At 40.5% G+C, this 22761-nt stretch overlaps 1 protein-coding gene across 1 annotated transcript; it reads left to right on the forward strand.

The window, feature by feature from the left end:
• Positions 1 to 11339: 11339 nt before the first annotated feature.
• On the forward strand, positions 11340 to 21554 carry MAL2 (mal, T cell differentiation protein 2). Its single transcript, XM_032180585.1, has 4 exons — positions 11340 to 11474; positions 13540 to 13710; positions 18728 to 18886; positions 21401 to 21554. Exons 1-4 carry the CDS (start codon positions 11340 to 11342, stop codon positions 21470 to 21472), a joined length of 537 nt encoding a protein of 178 aa, XP_032036476.1. The 3' UTR covers positions 21473 to 21554.
• The last annotated feature ends 1207 nt before the right edge of the window (positions 21555 to 22761 follow it).

Here is a 22761-nt window from a genome sequence, read left to right on the forward strand (position 1 = left end):
CCTGTCTGCAGACCTGCAACCCTCTCACACAATGTAATTTCACTTCACAATATATCTTCCCTTTCCACCCAGATAATAGCTGCATTAGTCTTTACTTATGTGTTTTACAAAACAGGCATAGCTTTGTAAAAGTAGCCAGATGACTATTATTGCTCTGGTCTTACTGTTTCAGGCACAGTTCCATCCTTAAGAGCATAGTAAATGTAAACAATGTCTTTTTGAAAATATATTTCAGTCATGAATCCTCTGTTCGTTTTTTTTCCCTTACTAGATTTTTCAAGTCTTTGCTATTTCATTAACCTATCAGTGAAGAATTGTCCAGCAAGAGATGCTAATTTTACCAACTTAATACAATGGAAGCCTTTGTACCAGTTGCCCCACAACATTCCCTGAGCATGTGGGACACTATACCATGTGGAGGGTGGAGGAGCAACAATGATGATCAGTCAGCTGGGAGAAAATTAAGTAAAACACTGCAGAAAAATGTGAATGCAGAGTTGGCGGATACTTAGCATGTGAACTGAGGAATTCTTTTCCCATTGTGAGCCAGCTTCTAGGTCTTGAAAATGCTTAAAAGCTTGTCTGAGGAAATTTGAACGGCTGTCAGTAGATCAAGAAGAAATCTGAATTCAATAACTCAGGAACCCCAGAGCTTCCTACAAGTTCACATATGCAAGAGACTGAGCTTTCTTAGCACCTGAAGAGGTAGAAATACATTTTCTGTACAAGGACAATTACAATCACACATAATTTTGTGAAAGGTACACTTTTTCATTCCTACTTTCTCAGATATGAACCTTTTCCAGTGTAGGCACATAACACTGGACATATTAAAGTTTATGCAGGGAATGTATATGACTGCACTTCATATGATTTTCTCTGTGGACAGATGATAGTGACTATACAAGCCATATCATGCCACACCACTGAAAGACTCTCACTAAAGAGAACAAAAGAACAGTATAATAATAATAACAACAACAATAAAAACAATAACAATAATAATAATAGCAGAACAACTCTACATCATACTATCCAAGTAGCTATAGGAATCTGGGAAGCAGAGGAACCACAGAGATGGAAGGTTATGGAATCAGATAGGTATCCTCGCTTATCCTTCCTAGTTGTTCTAATTACATATAACTAATTAAATTCTGAAACTTCAGGCTGTGGTTCCTCCCAACACACAGGGATCTGATTTGTAACTCAGAGACATCTGATTGCATGTTGTATTACCAGTCCCTATATTCATCCTCTTTTGGTCATGGCAGTCAGGTAATTTTCTCTGAAGTTCCTATTTTCCTATTCCAATGGAGGTGAGGATTACTTGAAAAGCTGGAAGTGAGGGCTAGCTGCTTGTATGGCTCAGAAAAAAACAAACAAACAAACAAACAAAAAACAAACAAACAAAAAAAAAAACCAGGATCATAGAATACTCAAGTTGGAAGAGACCCACAAGGATTACTGAGTCCAACTCCTGGATCCCCAGAGACCACACACACACACACACACAAAAATTAAAAAATCAGATCATGTGTCTGAGAGAAAGCATAATTTAGACAGAAGAGATTTGGAAAAAGTTAAAGAGAGCACCTCAGAAGAAGAGCCCTGCAATGGTCCATCTGGGAGACCAGTTTTGGGGAAAGAAGCTGGAGAAAGTCTTGAAGGAACACAGCACAATCTTACACTGACAAAGATGTTTTTGTTTTTTTTTTGCTAACTGGGTTAGCAAAACTCTGAAAGAAAGGATTTTCTACAGAAGAGCCAGACTGGGACATGGAAAGAAGTACTGGGAGTGAAGAAGTTGTTTATGTTTGAGGTTAAGGACCCAAAACATAGATGTGGATTCCACTGATTACCTGCTGATCACAACTGCTTCTGTGGGGCTAGAAAGACTCCAGGCATAAGACAATCAGTTAAGTGTATGTGGGGAAGGCTGGAAAGAGTTTTGTGTCTGCCATAGATCCAAGAAGGAAGGTTGTACTTTTGCTTTGTGTTTACTTTACCACCAAATGTGCAAGGCCGCAACTGTTTCCGAGATACCACCCGCAAGGTGACCGACACAAGGGGCTGGGAAGCTCAGATGTCTCTGGAAGGAAGCCACGGCAGGCTGATACAGCATCAAGTCTGAATGGGTTTGCTCTAAGAACTTAGCCTGCTAGGTTTTGACAGAAAGAAAAGCATAGACTTTGAGGGCAAAGAAAAAGAGCATAACAACATTTTTCATTCACCATGTCAGATGTGCTCGGAACCAGGTACATATGCGTATGCAGTCCCTTCAAGTTACATTGAGTCAGTCCTTTCAATCAACCAGCCCAGACTGCTATTCAACTCATTTTAAGCAGCCCTTCTATCCTCTTTCAAATCACTGCAGAAAACACTGAACTAGTTTGGTCTAGGCATTTTTTGTCACCTAACTTTAAGAATGTGCAAGGTAGATGTCCACGTCGGGTACAGTCGCTATAAACTTCCTTTATAGTTGAGAAGCAGACACAAATGATTTATGATCTGTTTCCAGTTATCTTCTTTAGTATGAAAAAATTTCTTCAAATGTGGCTGTTTCTTCTTCCTTTGCAGTAGGGGTCTAGCCAGATAGCTCAGAGATGCACATAAGCACTTGGTCAGCCAGATCACACCTGTTTGTTTTTGTTGTTGTTGTTTTGTTGTTGTTTTGTTTTGTTTTGTTTTGTTTTTTCTTTTTGCACTAGAAACCCCAAGGACTTCATGCTAGGTTAATAATTTCTTTCCAAGTAGAATGTAGCTACATGTAGAAGTGTATGAACATTGCATTAGTCCAGTACAACGGATTATAACTTCGAAGTACCATATAAACATTAACTTCAGTGCAATTAGACTATTCTATTAGTAAAATAATGCACAGAATACTGGCCTATTTATTCTTTTGCTATTATGCAAAATTAATGAGCTGTGTTTTTTGACCACTGATTCCTCCTTCCTCTAAATACCTGTGGATTAAAATTTAAGCTATTTAAACAGCTCCACAAAATTACTGGTAAGCCAAAAATGGAAAGGCAACTATTTGAAATGCACTGCTACACACTGTAAACACTCAGAAGGGTATGTGAGCATAAGATCCCATCCCAAATCAGATTCTAAAGTAGATGAAACATTTTGTTTAGAATCAGAGATGTGTAGGGAGACTGCTCCTTTAAGCTCATTTGATTTTAGTTTTCACTTACAGTCTTGTAAATAAAAAACAAAAATTTCCTGGTAGCTATTTCATCTTCCCTTTCTGTCCCCTCACTCAGAATTTCTAAGAACAATGTGCTAGTTCACTCTGAGGAGTTACTTACTGTAAAGGATGACAACGCTCATGACAATGGAGGAACATATATAAGAAGTGAAAAAAATGACTGGAAAAAAAGCACAAGATCAGGCACTGATGAACACGAGACTGTATTATCAGCTGTGAATGAACTAAAATATTCATTAGCATTACCTGGGTGAGTAACTGCTGTAGTTGTCTCATTAAAAATCATACAGTGAAAGTGAGATAGTTGGTCTTTAACTTATTTTTCATAGTCTGAACCACATCTTAGCAGAGTGTGTCTCAGTGTGAGGACAGACAAAACACTTCACCTTCCTCTGTGAATCATAAGTTAAAGGATGCTAATAGAACTACAGATTGTTTTCTATTCAAAAATTGCACATGTACTCTGTGTAATACTTATTTCTTCATGAAGGACACCAGGCTAACAGGAATGCAGTGTAACTGGTTTAGGATTTGTGAAAGAAGGAAAAAAAATCCTCGAACCTGTTTGCTTTACTATGAATCAAGACCTACTTGATCAAATGCTTAAACTTACCAAAACATTGTGCAAGAACCTGAAGCTGGGTTGAGTAGGAACCTGACATTGAGCTCAGTAGGATCTGAGTAGTTGAAATAGGCCTGAAAAAATATACTCACCATAAATTGCATTTACAAATACTTCCCAGTTCATTGCATTTGCAGCTGAGATTCCTCCAGAATTTTCCCCACAGTGAAATCATTATACACATGGGAGTAACCACGTATTTCCCCAAACTCATGGTGTGGTTTGAAATAAAGATACTGTTCTCACCTGTTATGCTAACTTCTGATGTTGCTTCAGCACTTGGGTGAACCAGAAACAGTTACCATTTGGAACTTGCCATCAGTATGAGGGCTGGTTTTCAGATGGTGTAAGTATATTAGTGGGCAGCATTTCACAATCTGACATCTGAAAATTTGGCATTAGAAATAAGGTTCATGTTCTATAAGCTCCTGCAAACATCTGAGTGCCTGCTGGGAGTTTATCATTTCAGTGGACAGACAAGCTCAAAAAATTCAAGGTGACAGAACATGTATTTGCGCTTACCCTGAGTTCACAAAAAAAAAAATGAGATAAATGATGACGTGTCCTATTTGTCTCTACTAAGACTCTTGGAGTTTTCCAGGATGTAAAACCCTGGAAATCTGGCTCATTAAAGCAGTTCAAATTTGTCTAACTAAAATAAATTCCAGATACTAATTTCACTAAAATTACCTACACATATATCACCTATATGTTTAAACTCCTCTTTATGAACAATTTGAATTTCATGCTGAAATCAATATTCTTTCAGTATAAGCAGATCCCTGTGATGATCTGTTTTTTTTTTTTTTTTTTTTTTTTTTTTTTTTCTCTTTATGTAGTATGGTTATAGCAGCACAGGTTTTAAAGATGCAGAAGCATGGCTCATCATGTGAAAGCTTCTAGCAGCTGGGTGCATCATTATTTCTTATTTATGTATTTTTCAGAAAATCTTTTTTAAAAATCATAATAATGGTTTTCTGTTTATCACCTTACAAGAGAATTAAAATCCACATTTGGCAGATTCCATAAAGAAGACAGAACATAGCAGTGTATTCAGCTCATAAATCCTGTGTTTATTTTTAAACCAATTTGTTATTACAGAAAAATAATCAATCTCAGCACAAGCCTAATCAATCAAAGAGAAAAAAAAGGACAGTTATGTCTTGGTCTGACCCACTCAGTACCCTCATTTACGCCAGCTCTAACACAAAGGAGGCAGAGGTAAACCATGGGTGGGGGAACAGGATCCCTTGATTTGGCAGAAGCCCAGTTACACTGACTTATGTGCAGCTTGAAGTTCCACAGAAAAGCTCATAAACAACAGAGGTGTAAGATTCCTGGATGCCAGGGTCAAAGACCCTGAGATGAAGCGTTGTCAGTAAAAGGATTGGGAGTCTGTGCATTATTCAGTGCTCAAAGAGCTCCCTCTCAGCCTTATAACTCCAGTAGTTAATTTAAGTAGCAAAAGATGCCAATAGAATAAGACCCTACACTCTTAAGCAAACTGAAACTACAAATATAGAGGTTACTTATCATTCACTTAATGATGCTCATAATTGCATTCAAATAGTTATGTTTACCATCCTACTAACAGTCATCAGATAAGGCCTAATTACGTGGCCTTATCTTACACTAAGATTAATCCTTCTTATTTACAACTGAATAAACTGGTGTTTTGAAATCTAAAGGCTTGCTCCATTTGCAAAAGTTTTTATGCTATTTCAAAATACTACAGAGCATTTGTCTACAAACATATTTTAATTTCATAGAATCATTGAATATCCCAAGTTGGAAGTGACCCGCTAGGATCATTGAGCCCAACTACTGGGTTCCCAAGGGACCACCCAAAAATCAGACCACATGTCTGAGAGCGTTGTTCAAATGCTTCTTGAACTCCGGCAGGCTCAGTGCCATGACCACTGCCCTGGGGAGCCTGTCCCAGTGCCCGACCACCTCTGGGTGCAGAACTTTCCCTAACCCCCAGCCTGACCCTCCCCTGTCCCAGCTCCATGCCATTCCCTCGGGTCCTGTCGCTGTCCCCAGAGAGCAGAGCTCAGCACCTGCCCCTCCGCTCCCCTCGTGAGGGAGCTGCAGGCCCCCATGAGGCCTCCCCTCAGCCTGCTCTGCTCTGGGCTGAACAAACCAAGGAACCTCAGCTGCTCCTCATACACCTTCCTCTCTAGACCTTTCACCATCTTTGTTGCCTTCCTTTGGATGCTCTCTAATAGTTTTATGTCCTTCTCATATTGTGGCACCCAAAACTCTACACATTACTTGAGGCGAGACCACACTACTGCAGAGCAGAGTGGGGCAATCACTTCCCTCAACTGGCTAGCAATGCTGTGCTTGATTTCTCTCCCTACTTCTCCTTCCTGAACTCATTCATGGGAAAATGAAGCTACCTTTGTCTTTTGCCTAATTACCCTTTGCCCTCTATTGGATTTTTAGCCAGGAATTCACTCAATAAAACAAACAGTCCCCCAAAAGCAAACAAAGTGCAACTAGGGAAAAAAAGTGACTCTCTGTCAGCATGGATAGTTCATCAAAACACCAGGTACATACTTCTGACCAGTGAGAGAAGATCAGAGGCCAACGCATTACAACTAAAGATGAATCCATGAAGCTCTGACTGATGAGAATTGAGAAGGGCCCCACACTATCAGCAGCTCTAATGGCACGGCACTGTGCTGCATCCTGTGTTGACAACACTTAGATGACATCCTCCAGCCTGTGCTGACCAACCTAAGTTCCTCTGCAACCAGCTAAACTGCTCCTCTTTTACACCACAAACCTGGAGGCTGGCAGGAAGAAAAAAACAGTAAGTATTGCTGGCGTGCAGTCCAACTACCAATCTCTCAGTCTTCATCCCATCTTTTCAGCGAACATCCTAAACGCAGTTTTACTGGACCAGGCAAGTGACTTCAACAGTTATTTTTCTTTTAGTTAGGCGATGCAAAAAGTGCCAGCATGCAATCAAAAGCCTGGCCCTGCATGTCAGAATAAAAATTGTTAGGCTGCCTCTGAAGAAACCTCAACAATGTGGTATTTACACACCAAATCATAATATGCACTGGTCCAAACATGACCGTAAAGTTCTGTTACCACTGGGCAAACACACTACACAAAAGGGTTTCCCTGTCATTCATTTTATGCAAAACAGTTTTATGCCAATTTAATTTCACTGGCTAAAGAGGAATGACACCCAGTTTCCACCAGTATGAGATCAGAATCCTGTATGCAATTTCCAGGAGCATATTAAATGAATTAATCTATAAACAAAACAATCTGCATGTCATACAATCAACTTCTGGCTTTCTATTTGTTTTTTCTACAAGGCCCCTTGCTACAAGAAGGACATCGAGGTGCTCAAGCGAGTCCAGAGAAGGGCAACGAAGCTGGTGAGGGGTCTGGAGAACAAGCCTTACGAGGAGCGGCTGAGGGAGCTGGGATTGTTGAGCCTGGAAAAGAGAAGGCTCAGGAATGATCTTATCACTCTTTATAGGTACATTAAAGCAGGCTGTAGTGATGTGGGGGTTGGTCTATTCTTCCGTGTGCCTGGTGACAGGACAAGGGGGAATGGGCTAAAGTTGCACCAGGGGTGGTTTAGGTTGGATATTAGGAAGAACTTCTTTACTGAGAGGGTTGTGAGGCATTGGAACGGGCTGCCCAGGGAAGTGGTGGAGTCACCATCCCTGAAGGTCTTTTAAAAGATATTTAGATTTAGAGCTTAGTGATATGGTTTAGTGGAGATCAGAGGTTGGACCAGGTGATCTTGGAGGTCTCTTCCAACCTAGATGATTCTGCGATTCCCCTTGCAGATATTTCTTATCATCTAAAAATGACAGTAAGTGATCTTGCAGTTCTTTGACAATCCCAACTTTACATTAGGCTGCAATAAGCACTTCAAGAACACCAGGGGAAGTTTGGACTTTATTTAATACTTTAATTAAGAGAAGTTTTTAGTCCCTTTGGTTGTATAAACAGACCTTCCTAGGTAGAGTGAGTCAATATACATCTGTCTACTTATCAACTCTGGTGGACTTGAAGCTGCATCATTAGTTTGCCTTGTAGCATGCCTCAATGCAATTATTTACATAAAAATGCTATTAAGACAGCTGTCCAGCACAAACATGCTTTTGCCATGGAAACTTAAAAACGCAGTCCTGGTACTGATCCCTTATAGACTTCAGATTTTTAAAAGATTCAAACAGTATCCGAATCAGTATATAAGGATACAGATACGGCATTGTCATGTATACTGCCCAAACAGTAATAATCATTTAAACAGCTACTTTCATTTAAATTATTAGGATTTATTAATAAAAAAAAAAAAAAAAAAAAAAAAAAGGATTTCTATAAATCTGCTTTAGGACTATTTGTGTATACATATACCTAACAGTGATATTTAGACTTTACTGTGACAACCTTGTAAAAGTCAAGAATATCAGTGTTAAAAGGCAAGTGCAGGTTAAAATGAATGGTCCTTACAAGAAAAAAAAAATCTATTGCTGCTGGAGTCCACACAGATTAATTGTGTAGCAGGATAATAAAGATGGAAATGTTTATGACCAAGTGTTATTTGTACTTCCTCTGAATAAGAGAAAAATAATCATATTTCTTCTTCCAAATCATAAACTGCTCAACACAGTTTTCTACCCACTCAGATCTCTCCCTGTGCAGGGCAATCTCAACAGATTTAGGACCAGACTGTTAAGTTAATTGGACATATGGTCTCCAGAACGCAGCCCCAAGAAAGAACCACCTACACCTCATCAGTTAGGCACAAGTCTGGATCCTATTCCCTTCCAAAACACACCCAAGTCAGGACCTGTAGGCATGTGCCTCCAGAGCCTGGAATTCTTCCCTGAAGATAAATGAATGGGACATCATGTTCATTTCTAAAATATGTCCAGAGGAGGAATAAGAGGTATCCTTCTCATCTGATAACTGACAGGTTAAAGCACTCAGAAAAGAGAGGAGGCCAGGCTCAGTGCCTCCCTTACCCAAACAGACAATTCAACCCTACATCTCCCACGTCTTAAGAGTGGAAGAGGCACGCAGCCACAAGGGGTGTGGCGATGAGGAGAGAGCACAAGAAAATACAAATTGTTGCTTCTTCCTTCCCTATTAGCCATGATTTAAAAATTGAGCTGCTTTTACTGCATTTCAGAAGTATCCCCATCCTACTTATATACTAGGTATGCTCTAAGGACATATGAGGTGTGTTTAGAGGAGCTGACTGCTTCCCCACCTAGATTTTAGATTGGGGTGGGGAGGACAGGCATCTCAAGCTAAAATATTTCTTGTCATCACAAAAAACAAACCTCTGAAAGACACCGCACATCTAAAAACAAAGGAATACAATGTTAATGCCCTTGTGGGTTCAACCTTCAGAGCAGCTACACTTGCATGAAACCTTCTTAAAACATTAGCTTTAAAATCTCAGCTGAATATGTTGAGGATTAACACCCAGAAACACTGGATGAAACAGTACTTACTCATTCAAATGGACACCTTAAGTCTTATTTCAGCCTCTGAGAAAGTAATAGAACAAGTCCTAGAAACAACTACAAACCAAATGAAGCAGGTGGTTGTGAAAAGCCAATATGGATTTACCAAAGGCAAATCATACCTGACTAACCTTGTCATCTTCTAGAGCAAAATAATATCTGCTTGTTGACATGGGGAGAGCAGTAGGTATTTTTAACCCGGATTTCACCAAAGCACTCAGCACTTTTTCTGACATTCTTCTGGACAAACTGACAAGATTGGATGGGTGCTCTGTGAGATGGGTAGGAATTTGGCTAATAGGCTGCACTCAAAGGGTGGAGTGAATGGTTTTTGCTCAGGCTGGCAGCCAGGCACAAGTGGGATGCCCCAGGGATCAATACTGGTCAACATCTTCATAAGTGGTCTGGATGGTGGCCTTGATAGCACCCTCCCCGGGTTTGCTGATGACACTAAACTGTGGTGAGGTGGACACATCAGAAGGGGTGCCATCTTACAGGGAGACCTGGGCAGGCTGGGAGAAGCAAGAACTGTATGAAGCTTAACAAAGTGCAAGGTCCTGGACCCGGGACCAGTACAGGCTTGGATCTGTGTGGCTGAGGAGCAGCCTTGGTGAAAGGGACCTGTAGGTGCTGGTGGACAACAAGCTGAATGTGAGATGTCACTGCAGCAACAAAGACAAATCAGATTCTGAGCTGTTTCTGCAGGGTCATTACTAGCAGAAATAGAGATGTGATCACCCCACTTTGCTCAGCGCCTGGCAGTCTGCACATGGTACAGTTCTGGTTCTGCAATTTAAAAAAGACAAGGAGAGGGTCCAAAGGAAGCCAGGAAGATGACTGAAGGGGTGGAGAACCTGCCCTATGAGGAAAGATTGAAAGAATCATATCTTTTCACCCTGGAGAAGACTTGGGGTGACCTCATCGCAGTATCCCAGCACTTAAAGGATGTCTACAGAGAGGATGGAGGCTCTCTCTTCACAAGAAACCACACAGAGAAGGGGCAACAGGTACAATCTGCACCATGACAAATTCCATCTTGACAAAGGAAAGATATTTTTTACAGTGAGAATAATCAATCACCAGAACAACCCCAGAGGCAGAACCCCCATCAGTGGAGGTTTTGAGGATGCAGCTGGACAGGGTGCAAAGGGTGAAGGCTCTCTTTTCCTTTGAAGGTTGGACCTGATGATCTTTTGAAGTCCCTTCCAACCTGAGCTGTGCTGTGATTCTGTCCTCAGCCACGAAGGGAAAACCAACAAAAATGCTGGTCAATGCTACATCCTTCATCTAGGAAAGACCTTGTAAAGGTATTCATACTAAGAAGGATGAGAAAATACATTATATGTGGTTTGACGACTATGTGGTTTGACGACCATGTACCTTTCTAGACCTGTATTTACCCCAAACTTTTACAGCAGAAAAACACTTTATAATAGTATTGGATTTTAGTAATTGTGCATGATTGAATGAAAAGCAGATGCACGTGATTGTGTTCAGTATTTGAACAGGTAAACCAAATAGACTCCTTAGGGAAAAAAAAAAAAAAAAATGCATCCTCCTAATTTCAAAGCCTCAAATATCTAAACCAGAATGTAAATAACCACCTTCTGCAGATCGGCATGAGGAAACAACCACGTAAACGTGGCTGGAACTGACTCAGGGCTCCTGAACGGGCGGTTTTGCAATCCGGAGCAAACACCCAGCAAGCAGGAGGCCCCCAGCCCGGCCGGAGAGGCTCCTGAGGAACCTGCTCCTGCTTTTCACGGCTGCTGGTGCGGGGTTTTGGCCGGGAGAAGAGTCCCGGGTGGTGACACCGGGGCAGCTCCTCCGGCCCCGGGGCGGGGTGGGGAAGGAGGGAGGCGGCCGGGGCGGTGCGTACGGGCTCGCCCGCACCTGCTCCCTCCTCCTCTTCCTCCTCCTCTCCTTCCTCCTCCTCCTCCTCCTCGCCCACCTGGCCGCGGCTCAGCCGTCCCCGCTCGGCGGCACTGGCACCATGCTGCCCAGGGGAGCCTCGTCCATGCCGCCTCCTCCCAACCCCGCCGCCTACTTCCCGCCCCCCCGGGTCACTTTGCCCTCGGGGCTGGAGATCCTGCGCACCTACTCGGGAGCCTTCATCTTCCTGGAGATCGTGAGTTGTGTTTTTTTTTTTGGAGGGGGGAACACCGTACTCTTCTTCCCTCCCCACCCCGTCGCTCCTCACCTGCCATTTTGTGAGCGGGCTGTGGCAGCCGCCGGGAAGGAGGGAGGGAAGGAGGGAAGGGGAGGCACCGTCGCTCCTATCCCAGCCCAAAAAGGGGAGAAAACGGCTCTGTGCCCCGGGGAAGGGCAGCAGGAGCCGGGATCTCCCTCCCCGGTCATCCCCGCCTCCCCTTGGGCACCCCTGGCCCGGCCCTGTGTGGGGAGCTGCCCCCCCAGCCCCGTCCTGATGGGTGGCAGGGGGAGCTCAAGCTGCTGAGAACCCAAAAATCTCTCTGAAAAGTTACAGTGGTTGTGCTACAGGTCCTGTGAAAACTCCTGCAAGTGAGCTTAATCTGCGTGTGCGGAAGGCCATGCTGATTTATGTGGGACTGGGGTCCTTTGAGCTCAGTCTCTGTGGCACTAATTAGTGTGTGTGGTGGAGAGAAATCTGGCAGAAGCGATTTTATTAATTTATTAAGATTTTTTTTTCTTGGCGTCCCGCCCCATGTGTCTGTGAGCTAGGTGCCACCCTGCAAGCTGTACAACAGCACCTGAGGAAGGAGCTGAGCACCAAGTCCTGGCGCTGAATCAGGGCCTGAGTCAGTTGGCACAAAAGGTTAATTAGGTTGGCTAACCTGGCAGGCATTTGCCCTGCGAGCCGAAGGGGACAGCTGTAGTATTGGGGAAATTGCACAGCCCTGCGTGCTGAGATTAGCAATCTCTGCAGTAGTTTTCTATTTTTCTTTCTCTCTTTTCCCGGTTTTTGTTTCCTTTTTTAAAAGAATCCTGCAAGGTTCCATATTCAAAATACTGAAAACATTTCGTGTGTATCCACTTCTTGTTTCGCAAATGCTTTCTGCTATCCCTTCTGCTTCCCCACTGCCCATCGCTGTCTGGTCAATAAGTAACAGACTTGCACCTGCAGCCTTGTGAAACTAGAGAAAGCGGTTTGTCACACAGCAAAAAAAAAAAAAAAAAAAAAAAAAGGAACCCTAAAGAACAACTTGAAGGCTAATACCAAAACCCTTGGGAGTTTTGAACTGAGACTACCAGTGTGTCTTTACGTGCATGCTGCTGCAACATAACACTAGAGAGGACCCGACTAATTTTCTAACCAATTATAGCTAATTTTATAGCAGGCAGCTTTTGAAAGGTATCGCTCTTTCAACCTTGATTCTCAAGGAAGTTATCTGAATCTGAAAATGTAGCCTCTGACTTTGTAGTTTTAAATCTGTAGGATTTAAATAAGGAAGTAGTAGCTTGCTTTGAAGTTAACTGTAGCTATCCAACAGGGGAAGTAAATGCTCCACAGTACCCCCACTACTCATTCACTCAGATCTGTATACTGAAAAAGATTGGTAATGCTGTGTTCTTTCTCTGGTTACAATAACTTCTGGAAAATGTACATTTCTCTAGCCATTGCAACATAGTTTATAACTCACCTTATTCTATAACCTAGTTTTATCTTTCACTTTATTACTTATTGTGTACTTTATCAGCATTTCATTACAAATACGTTAAAAAAAAAGATGTAGTTTCATCTTCTTTATGTATCTCATCTGATTAGGACTACCAAACTAAACAGTATGAGATTGAATCCAAATTTGATGTGCATCATCATCAAGCTAACTTTAGTGTATGAGTGTGTGTATATATACGTATATATATATACATAGTTGTATATTTATGTGTGTGAGTAATATTTTCACGCTTCTTTTATTTCCCTTTAAATGACAGTAAGAGCAACATTTTCAGCAGCAGCACACAAGTCACCTAAGTATGTAAATCCCATTGTCGAGACTGTTTTAAGAGGGGCTTTGTTTAACCTCCACTTAGTGCCTATCATTTCTCAGAACAACACTTATACTCTTAGAGAACTTTTGAAGTGTTTCCTCTGTTTTCCTGAAAGTAGTCAGAGGGCTTGTTGATGTGTGATATGAAGTGCTAATTCTGAGTTAGAAGGGACTGAATGAAAATTCTCTGTCAGTTCATCGTCTGCATTCCTTTCCTTGCAGCTGTTTGGAACAATAGTCTGGATTTTAGTAGCATCTACAAAAGTTCCACTGCCACTGCTGCAGGGATGGGTAATGTTCGTAGCAGTGACTGCGTGGTTCCTCTCCATCGTGTTCCTGTGCGTGTTCCTCTTCGGTTATGCAAATAGAATTGCCGTCAACTGGAACCAGACAGTAAGATATTTTTTTATTTACGTATACATGTATTTTTTAAAGGATTATGTTTATTTTATAAATTGAAAATGATTTTATAAGAAGTAGTTATCCTAAGTCTTAATGCCTAGGCTTACATTTAACAGGAAGTTTCTCAGAAAAGGAACTCAGAACTGGAAGAGGACAGAGTAGGGCCACAAGGATGACATATGAGGGGAAATACGAGACCTCGTTTATGATGAAAGCTGAAAGAACCTACCTTTTGAAACAGACTGAAGCAGTGTACTTGTCCTCTATAAGCACATAAAAGGCATGAGCAGCAGGAAAAGAGCTAGTTTAATAAATCACGACAACCAATTGGTTTAAATGGTCAGAAATAATTATAGACTAGAAAATAGAAAATATTTTTGGACTACTAGAGAAGTGAGTAACTGGAGGTATAAAGATGTATGTAATGTTGTAAAGGAAACAATACATATTTTGAACACATTGTGTGATGTGGTTGTCTGAAATAGCACCAGACTAAAGCACCCAAGAAGTCTCCTTCGCTTCCTAAGAAAGTCTTCAGCTGACTTGGGGTCAGTTCCAGAACAGCATTGACAACTGGCTGTTAGATCTTAGGTAGTCAAAGTCGGAATAAGCCTTAGTAGCTTACCTTTTTTTTTAATTTATCTTTATAAATTTATCTTCCTTATGGGAAATCTGGGGAAACTACAGATCTCATTATGTTCTCTTCAGCTTTTGTCCAGTGTGAAGAAAAGACTTAATTCATGCTGTAATGGAGCATTATGGCTTGTGCCAATAGTTCTCACAGGCTGTACCTTCCTATTAAAAAAGGGAAGCTGTTGGTTCTGGTTTTTACCAGCAACATGGATATACGAGGTTATTGACTGTTAATTTATGTACTCCTTTGTTGTCATAAACTGGTTTTTACTTTGAGGTTTTTAGTGCTCAAGTAGTTGAGCACAAGGTGGTATTACTCTCTCTAATAATTCTGGGAGTGAATAATAACAGGTGGCAAAACTGTCATCAGAGTGGGAATTATCAAAAAAAAAAAAAAAAAAACTTCTGAAAGCATCAAAACTCCTGAAATATAAAAACAGACATGTTTTAAAGGTGAAGGTGATCAGCAGATTCTCTCACATGCCTTAGTTTTCTTACTGACACTTTTTTGATGATAACTGGATTTGTTTTTTTCAGTATCAATATATTTATGTATCTGTTCAGGTTATTGACAGTCCTTTGAAAAAAAATGCTCTTTAAAGCAAGATCATAGAGCTTTATAAGTTTGAGGCTCTAACAGCATCAAAGTCCATCAATGGTAACAAACTGGATTCTACTAAAACAAACACTTCTATTAAAACAGACTGGATTCTATAAAAGCAAATACACATACGTACGGTCTTAGCTTTCCAGCACAATACAGGCAGTAATTAAGCTCATAATGAGTTACAATTAGAGAGTGTTACAGGAATTTACGCTGTGACATCCTCACAAGTTATGACGCAACGAAGCCCTTGAGCATGTACATAACTTAAGTAAATTAATAGTGTCCTGGGTTTCATTGAAACTATTTGCCAATTTATAATCATTAATCTATTTCAGGGTTGCTGGGTAAGGGCAGAGTCTTTTATAAATTGAAAAAGATTGTTTTAAGATGAGCATTTATCTTGCACGTTGGCTGCCTGGTGTTGGTAGTGCTTGGTTGTGCTATTAATTTTCTCCCCTTGTATTTGATAAATCAGTGAGAAACTTTCCGTGTCAGGAAACTGCTAGATGAGCTGTATAAAAGCCATGCCTGTGGGACTCTAACTTACTCCAAAAAGGTATCGTAACTAAGGCAGTTTCTTAAATAAATGCAGTGTGGATCCTTTTATCTCTAGCATGGTGGCTGAAATCCAGCCTCTTCCAGTCTTCAACAGAAATAACAGTAGATGTATCATTTGACCACTATTGTTAGGTACACAAAAGTTCTGTAACTTGTTGGCACTAAACTCTTTAGTAGCACTTCACAAGGATTTTTACCTGCTGTTTCAAATAAATAATTACTAGAAATACTAAAAACTTTTTATTGTTACACAATACAGAGGTGTACGTGTTCGTTTTAGGTTGCCACATATTTATATAAATACATGTTTTTGGTACTTCAGAAATTAAATTTATAATAAACTCAGATATTACAGGTTATAAAATTAGGAAAAATAGGAAGAGTTGTAGATTGTTTATGGGAGAGTACAAATGCATTCTTTATAGATTTATGAGCAAAGGTGGTTTCAGGCTCTGGAAGGCTAAGTGTAAATTTGAAAAATAGCTTGGGATTCTGACAGACCTGCGTTTGTTAATACCGTATGACATAAGTAGCTCCACTGAGCTCATACAGATATTTAAAAAATAAGATGCTACACAGTGAAAAGTTGGGGGAAAATATGGACCTTAATACATCACTGTATTAAACCAGATGGTATGACAAATATATTTCTTTATGGCCTGACTCACAACACACTTGTTTACAAAATTAGATGTGAAGTAGCATATCACACAGATCTGGTGCTGTTTTACATATCCCTTGTGTGAGGCTTCCATGATTATACAAGGGTTAAGACAATGGAAAGTTAGGCACTGTGCTAACAATTATTAAAAACAAAACTGACCACCTTCCCTAATAACATCTCGGCTTTTTCGGTCATAGAAACCCTAACCGTATGAATGTGAAACCTTTCTGCTGCTACATGGCTTCACTGTAATTGCTGCCAGGAGAAGGAAATTAGAGGCTTCAGCAGGAGGATGGAGGAAATGAAAGAGTTTGTCTTCTGAAAACACCTGTCCTGCATGCATTCAGCACTATCTTCCTCATGGAGCTATTTGTGTTCCCTCCAGTATTTAGTAGCCCCAAAAAACTGGATGTCCTTGATTATCTATGGATTTATGCACACCAATTGAGTTGCTGAACTTCAGCGCTATGAAATTTGTATGTCAGGTCATGTTGGGGTTTGGGGTTTGTCACGGAGGGAGCACACAGCTGCATGCAGTCTGTCACGGTGCACACAGCTGGTCATGTAGAAGATGCAGGTCTGTCTGCCAGCTCAGTTGAGCAGGGGAAACCAAACCAGTAAGCTTCTGGTGGAGAGAAGTGCCTCCCCAATTGCAGCACAGCACCATAGGTTCTCCAGTGCTCCATTGCTCTCATGTACAAGCGGTTGCTGGTCTCTACAATTTTTTGTACGAGGTACGGATGTTACAGGAGAGCAGCAGACTGAGGGAATGAGTCTTGTGTCCAAAGCTTGAGTTCTGGCAAGCCTAGGACATGACAGCCATCCATCTAGGTTGTAAAGCCAATCTCAGCACTCTTTTCTTCTCTTAGTTCCGTGGATGTCAGTGGCATTTCCTGGTGATGCTCCTAAAGAAGTAAAAGCTTAGGGGAGGGGGAAAAAAAAAAAGTAAAGCAGACAGGATAGAAGACCAGAAGTTGGGAATTACTGCAGCTGTTTTTGCCAAAACTTATATTCTTAGAAATAAGCAGTCATTAAGAAAGTAGTATTGTCTATGACCTAGCCTCAAATGATTGTTAATTAAGAGAAAATTATTTCCTGGTCAAAGTGGAATTGGAAACTGTAAGTGGCCTCTTAGATCATAACTTGCCGAAACTAACTGGAGTGTGAGTACTAGAGTAGCTCTATCTGCTATCAAATATGAAACAACCGATGAATTTGGAAAGGAATTCTTTTAATGATAACAATAAAATAAAATCTAACACCTTTGAAGAAACATTTCTCTAATCAGGGAAACTCAGCGCATTCCTGCCTTGCTATCAGATAGCCACGAGGTAAGGGTAATGCACAGTAAGTTCTGGTGTGTATGAATACTCTCTGCTGTTGTGATGAGATCAGGATGCTTCTTCCTGGGTGCTCGCTCTTGGCATACTGGTAGTCTGTTGCACTCACACCAATGACAGGTCCACAATGAATTTGTGCTCGAGATAGACCATGTATCATGGTTTTCATCAAAAAGCATACCCATGCTTGTGTATAATATACAAAATGGTGCAGGCCTGCATGTGTACGCACACGCTGCACGTGGTGTATGGACTCAGGAACTGAGTGTGGTGCACATGTATGCTTTGCAGACTGAACACCAGAGGGAGGTGCTGGAAAAATGCGTTAGATGTCTTCAAACTGTACTGGAACATGTCTTGCGTCTTGCCGCATGGAACACTCTGAGGCACAAGCCACAGAAAGATTTAGGCACCAAAGCTGCTTTTTTGTGTACACCAGTAATAGAATCCAGAAATGTTAGATGTCTGAACCTTGTGCTTAGCTAGCATTCACTACAGAGCAGCGAATTGCCTAGAGAAGAGCATGAGAGACACATATATAAAGCAAATCCTAGCTCTTGTTAAGTGCCAGGCATTTTATTCAGCAGGATCACAAAGTACCTCCACATTACTTTATTCTGCGTAGAGCCAAAACAGAGAGAGTTGAGGAGGTGCCTCAGTACTTGGACTTTGTACCATGAAGTAAACTTCAGCTGTGTCAAGGTTGGCATGTTTCTGGACACGTACAGAAGCAACATTTAAATGTAAAAGGAGCTTTTGGAGTTGAGGTTGTGGCTGAGAAGGGATTCAGGGGACTGCAAGTTTGTATTGTACTGCTTCAGTTGTGATAGTCAGCCTGAACGTCCCTTCTTTTTGATCTGAGCTTTATAAATAGAAAGTTCTGTAAGCTCTACTTGCTTTAAAGTGATCTAAAAGGTCAGCACATGTACATAAGCTGAGCACATGTGCCTCTTCATTTGAAAGAATATGGAGGCTGGGGAGAGGGAGGGCTGTCTTAGTACTAATTATGTTAGTGAGTTGTTTGTAATTGCAAGCAGTTGTGAAAACATGTACTGTTTAAGCTCTCAGATGGATTTAGCATTGCTCAAGTACAGTTATTGTTATCAGTGCTTGTTTCAGGTTTCAGTGTTGGCTTTCACTTACACTGAGACTACAAGAACTAGGTGCATGTTGTAGCACAGACTCAATCTGTTCTTTGCTTTTCAGGACTTTCTTTTCCATGGGGCTACTTTTGTCTTTTATTTTGGAGCTTTTCTACTGCAAGCAGCAACTACGTCTCTGCATTACTTCCCCCGCAAATTCAACTCCACCACACATGAGAAGATTCTAGCTGATCATGAATATAACATAAGCATAGCAGCCTCGGTATGTACTTCATTAATTTGTATCTAGGGACAGAAGTCTGTTGTAAGTCCTTGTAGCCAACTACTCAAAATGGAAGAAGTGATCGTCTTTGAAAGCAGCAAATATTTTCACAGTGGCATGCAAAAAATATCACAGTAAGCTGTTGCTCAGAGGGTACTTTTCACAATAGTATTTGAAGTCTATTATCACTCCAGCTTATAATTTTAGATGAGATATTATAAAAGCGATGCTGTTTTTTGGAATAGGAGAAATAGATAAAAACTGAGCCTTCATCAAAGCATCAGGTGTGAATTTCAAGCCTGTGCTCAGACTTCACAGAATCACAGAATTTCTAGGTTGGAAGAGACCTCAAGAACATCGAGTCCAACCTCTGACCTAACGCTAACAGTCCCCACTAAACCATTTCCCTAAGCTCTACATCTAAACGTCTTTTGAAGACTTCCAGGGATGGTGACTGCACCACTTCCCTGGGCAGCCTGTTAATTTGTGAATGCTTGGGATTTTTGGTACTGTTCAGGTAGTCCTGAACATGCTATGGGGAAAAATCTTGGGCTAGCTCCTTGTGCAGCTCCAGATATGCCTGACATCAAAAAAGTGTATAAAAGTTAGCTGCAAAGGCCATGCTGTTACCTATGACAAGGATTAGTGTGTTTTTATTGATAGCCTAAGCTCAGACTTCCTTTTTATCACTGCAATTGCATCATCACCGAATCCCTGTATCTGGTGATGTGGGCGTGTGGAGCTGAGTCAGGAAATACACCGGGCGTTAGCTTTCTCCCTGACTGGACTCTTGAATGGCAAGGAGGCGTGTGGAACTGAACTAAAACTACTGAGCCTTTTTTTTTTTTTTTTTTTAACCTCCAAGAGCATCTCACATACCTCAGGGAACTGTATGGGTTTGTTAAGCTTCTAAAATGCTCTGTGGGTATCTGTTGTCTTCAGAACTAGATAACCACAAATCTTATGCTGTAAACACCTTCAGCTTATCTTAGGATAAAAACAGATGAGCCTAAGGTGTGAAGTTTACATTCTCTCTGAAAGAAAATAAAGGAAAAACCTTTTGCTTTGGCAAGCCAAGCTCTGAAGGGGTGAGGTGAGGCACTCAGGACTTGGAGACTGACATGCCCACCATTACCCTCTTGCTATTAGCACACTCCAACACATTTAATGGTACACAGACAGAGGTGGTGTCTCATGGCTGTGTCCAAACTGAGAGAGGACTTTCTATTAAATATCTCAAATTCTACACTTCAGTGTAGTTCTTCAGTCCTTGTTTGAGTGTGTTCAGATCCTACTTAATATTTGGTAAAATATTTTTCTTCAGTCACCTTCATTATCTTTTCTGACAGTAGAATACTCCAAGAAACCCTTTACCCCTTCCATACTATTTTTAAGGAGAATTCAGTTCTTCGTGACCCTCAAATCCCTCTCAAGATGGGGAGGAGGAGATTTGCATCTCAGTAATTTTTAATTAAGAGATGCTGGGAACTGCTGAATCAGATACTGTAGTCTTTAGCATCTTCATGTTTGTTTGTTTGTTTGTTTGTTTGTTTTTCCCAAAATTATCTAATTAGAAAGTCAGGACATACAGAGAAAAAAATTATGACCCTTTTCAAACACTTCATTAAAACAATCCTATGATCTAAATGGGGGAAAAAAAAAAGATAAAGCCTTGTGGACATTTGTCTTTTAAAATTACTTCTTAGATATGTATACTGTGATTAAAAATGTATCTTTTCCTTTTATGAGTGATAGTTTTAGGATGTAGCATCTATTCAAAACTTGATGTGTCGGATTAACACTTGTAAGGAAAGCAAGGTTGTAATCGTGATTGAATCTGTATGTTCTAGGAGAGTGACCATCATTAGCACTGGACAATACAAGAAACTATGTTTCAAAAATTCAGTGTCTAATTTTTTTCTTCTGGTTTATATTATATAACTGAGTTTGCCATGGCATGACCTTCAGTTTCTATCTCTTCAATTTAGTTCTTGAGCACCAGCAGATTCCTGGCATTTCTTAGGAATCTCTTCTAGTGTCTGGTTATCTGGTTAAGGAGGCCAGATTTGAATCAATCTCTGTATTTCTGCAAGTAAAGAACTCTGCTTTTTAGAGGTTTGTCTCCTTAATTGTTTACTGGTAAAGGCATGCACTTGTAGGTCTTCTAATCAAACACTAAAAACTGAAGTTTTCAAACTTCCAAAACTGAAACGCAAGGTGTAAGTATGCACAATTGTTTTGTACCATAACTTCTGAACATGTTCTGTTTAGATCCTATTTCAAAAGATCTTCTGCAGCTAGCAAGTTAAAAACAGTTACATGGGTTTAAAACAGAGAAGTTTGTGAGAAAACTTCAGAGGATCCCAGACCTGTCTTTACAATAAGAATTTTGGGTAGGGAGCTACCTTTTGAATCATTTGTGTTGGTATATTCTTTTGGAATAGAAAAAAAGTAGATCAATATAATGTGTGATTCACTTTTTTTTTCTTTTCTTTTTCCCCCCTACTCCTCTAGATTTTTGCCTTTGCAACAGCTGTTTGTTATGGTTGCAGCACAGCCATGGCGTTGAGGAGATGGAAGCTATAGCGGTTGAAGAGACTTTAATGCCTGAGTGCTCCACTTCAGATCAAATTAACTACTACTTGTCTGTTTTACTGTAATGTAATTCCAAAAAAGACTTTTTTTTTTTTTTTTTTTTTTTGCTTAAAATCTGTTTTCAACTGCTGAAATGCAAATAACCCCTAATCAGGATTTCCTTAACAGAAGACATGTTTCTGTCTCTTCCTTTTTTAGTTTTTACTTTTATTGAGTCCTCATTAGAAACATTATTCACTGAATAATATTAGAGTTCAGGGATAAACAGATATCATGAGCAGACAGCAGAATTTTAGTGCTAAACCAGAAGAGCAGGAAGAAAGCTGAAACTAAACAGACATGTTATCTGCACAGGCAGCTAAGAAGCTCCCCCCTCGTTAAGTCCTGGGACTGGGCTTTCAGTGCTTTGCAGCATTGCAGTGCGCTCCACACAGGTGGGCATTGAGGCTCCTGGTGGAGTCACTGGTCTTGTGTGTGCTGCTCGGTGCATAATCAGAGCCCAAGCTGACTTTGCAGTATCAGCTTAGTATAAATTATTAACTTTGTACAGAGGAAATATTTTAAATATCCACGCAGTGCAATCTTTTGGTGTTATTTTACAACCATATTCAGCTATGGTGATCTGATCCTCTAAAGCTTCTTGTGTTCTTTTGTAGATGGAAAGTGTCTGGGAGTGCCAGACAGTAGTTCATTAGTTTTAGGCATTTAGCTCAATCAGATCTATTTATACTGCAAAACAAACAGTGCATTTGTGTTGTGTGTATATAGGTGATATAATTTTGTTTAACAGGAATATTTGCACTGTTTTACTTTGTTGAAGTACGGCTGTGGTTTTGTTACTTCAAGTGCTGCATTTGTTACTTAATTATGTGAGTCAACTTCATCTGAATGGAATGTTACCAAATGGTGAATATTGTCTGACCTCAATTCATGCAGTGCGCTGTTTGTTACATCTTAAACCTGCGGTGTTGTAAAGGTGTTTTTATTTGGAGAGATGCCTATGCAGCATCTTGCTGAAAGCAGTGGAATGCAAAGCAGTCCGCCCATGAGGGAGTTTGCTTTTGGCAGGAATGAAGTTTAATTGAGCCTCCTTTGAATATCCCAGTTGTATAATGACATGCAATGTTATAAATACAAAGTTAACGAAACGATAGTGTTGCACTCTGTTCCTTAACACTCATCCTTTTTGGCAGATGGCAAAACTTCTTTTTTTTTATAATGCTAGTAAATATTTTTTTTTTTTTTTGCTCTTGTGAATAGTGCCAAATTGATAATGTGGG

Source organism: Aythya fuligula, chromosome 2 (genome assembly GCF_009819795.1).
Source record: "Aythya fuligula isolate bAytFul2 chromosome 2, bAytFul2.pri, whole genome shotgun sequence".
In the NCBI taxonomy this organism is placed as follows: Eukaryota; Metazoa; Chordata; class Aves; order Anseriformes; family Anatidae; genus Aythya; species Aythya fuligula.

Bases quoted from the DNA above. Each gene is read 5' to 3' on its own strand.
- MAL2 (XM_032180585.1), top strand. From the start codon at position 11,340: ATGCTGCCCAGGGGAGCCTCGTCCATGCCGCCTCCTCCCAACCCCGCC. The intron at 11,475-13,539 runs GTGAGTTGTGTT...CTTTCCTTGCAG, and splicing joins CCTTCATCTTCCTGGAGATC to CTGTTTGGAACAATAGTCTG. The intron at 18,887-21,400 runs GTATGTACTTCA...CTACTCCTCTAG, and splicing joins ACATAAGCATAGCAGCCTCG to ATTTTTGCCTTTGCAACAGC.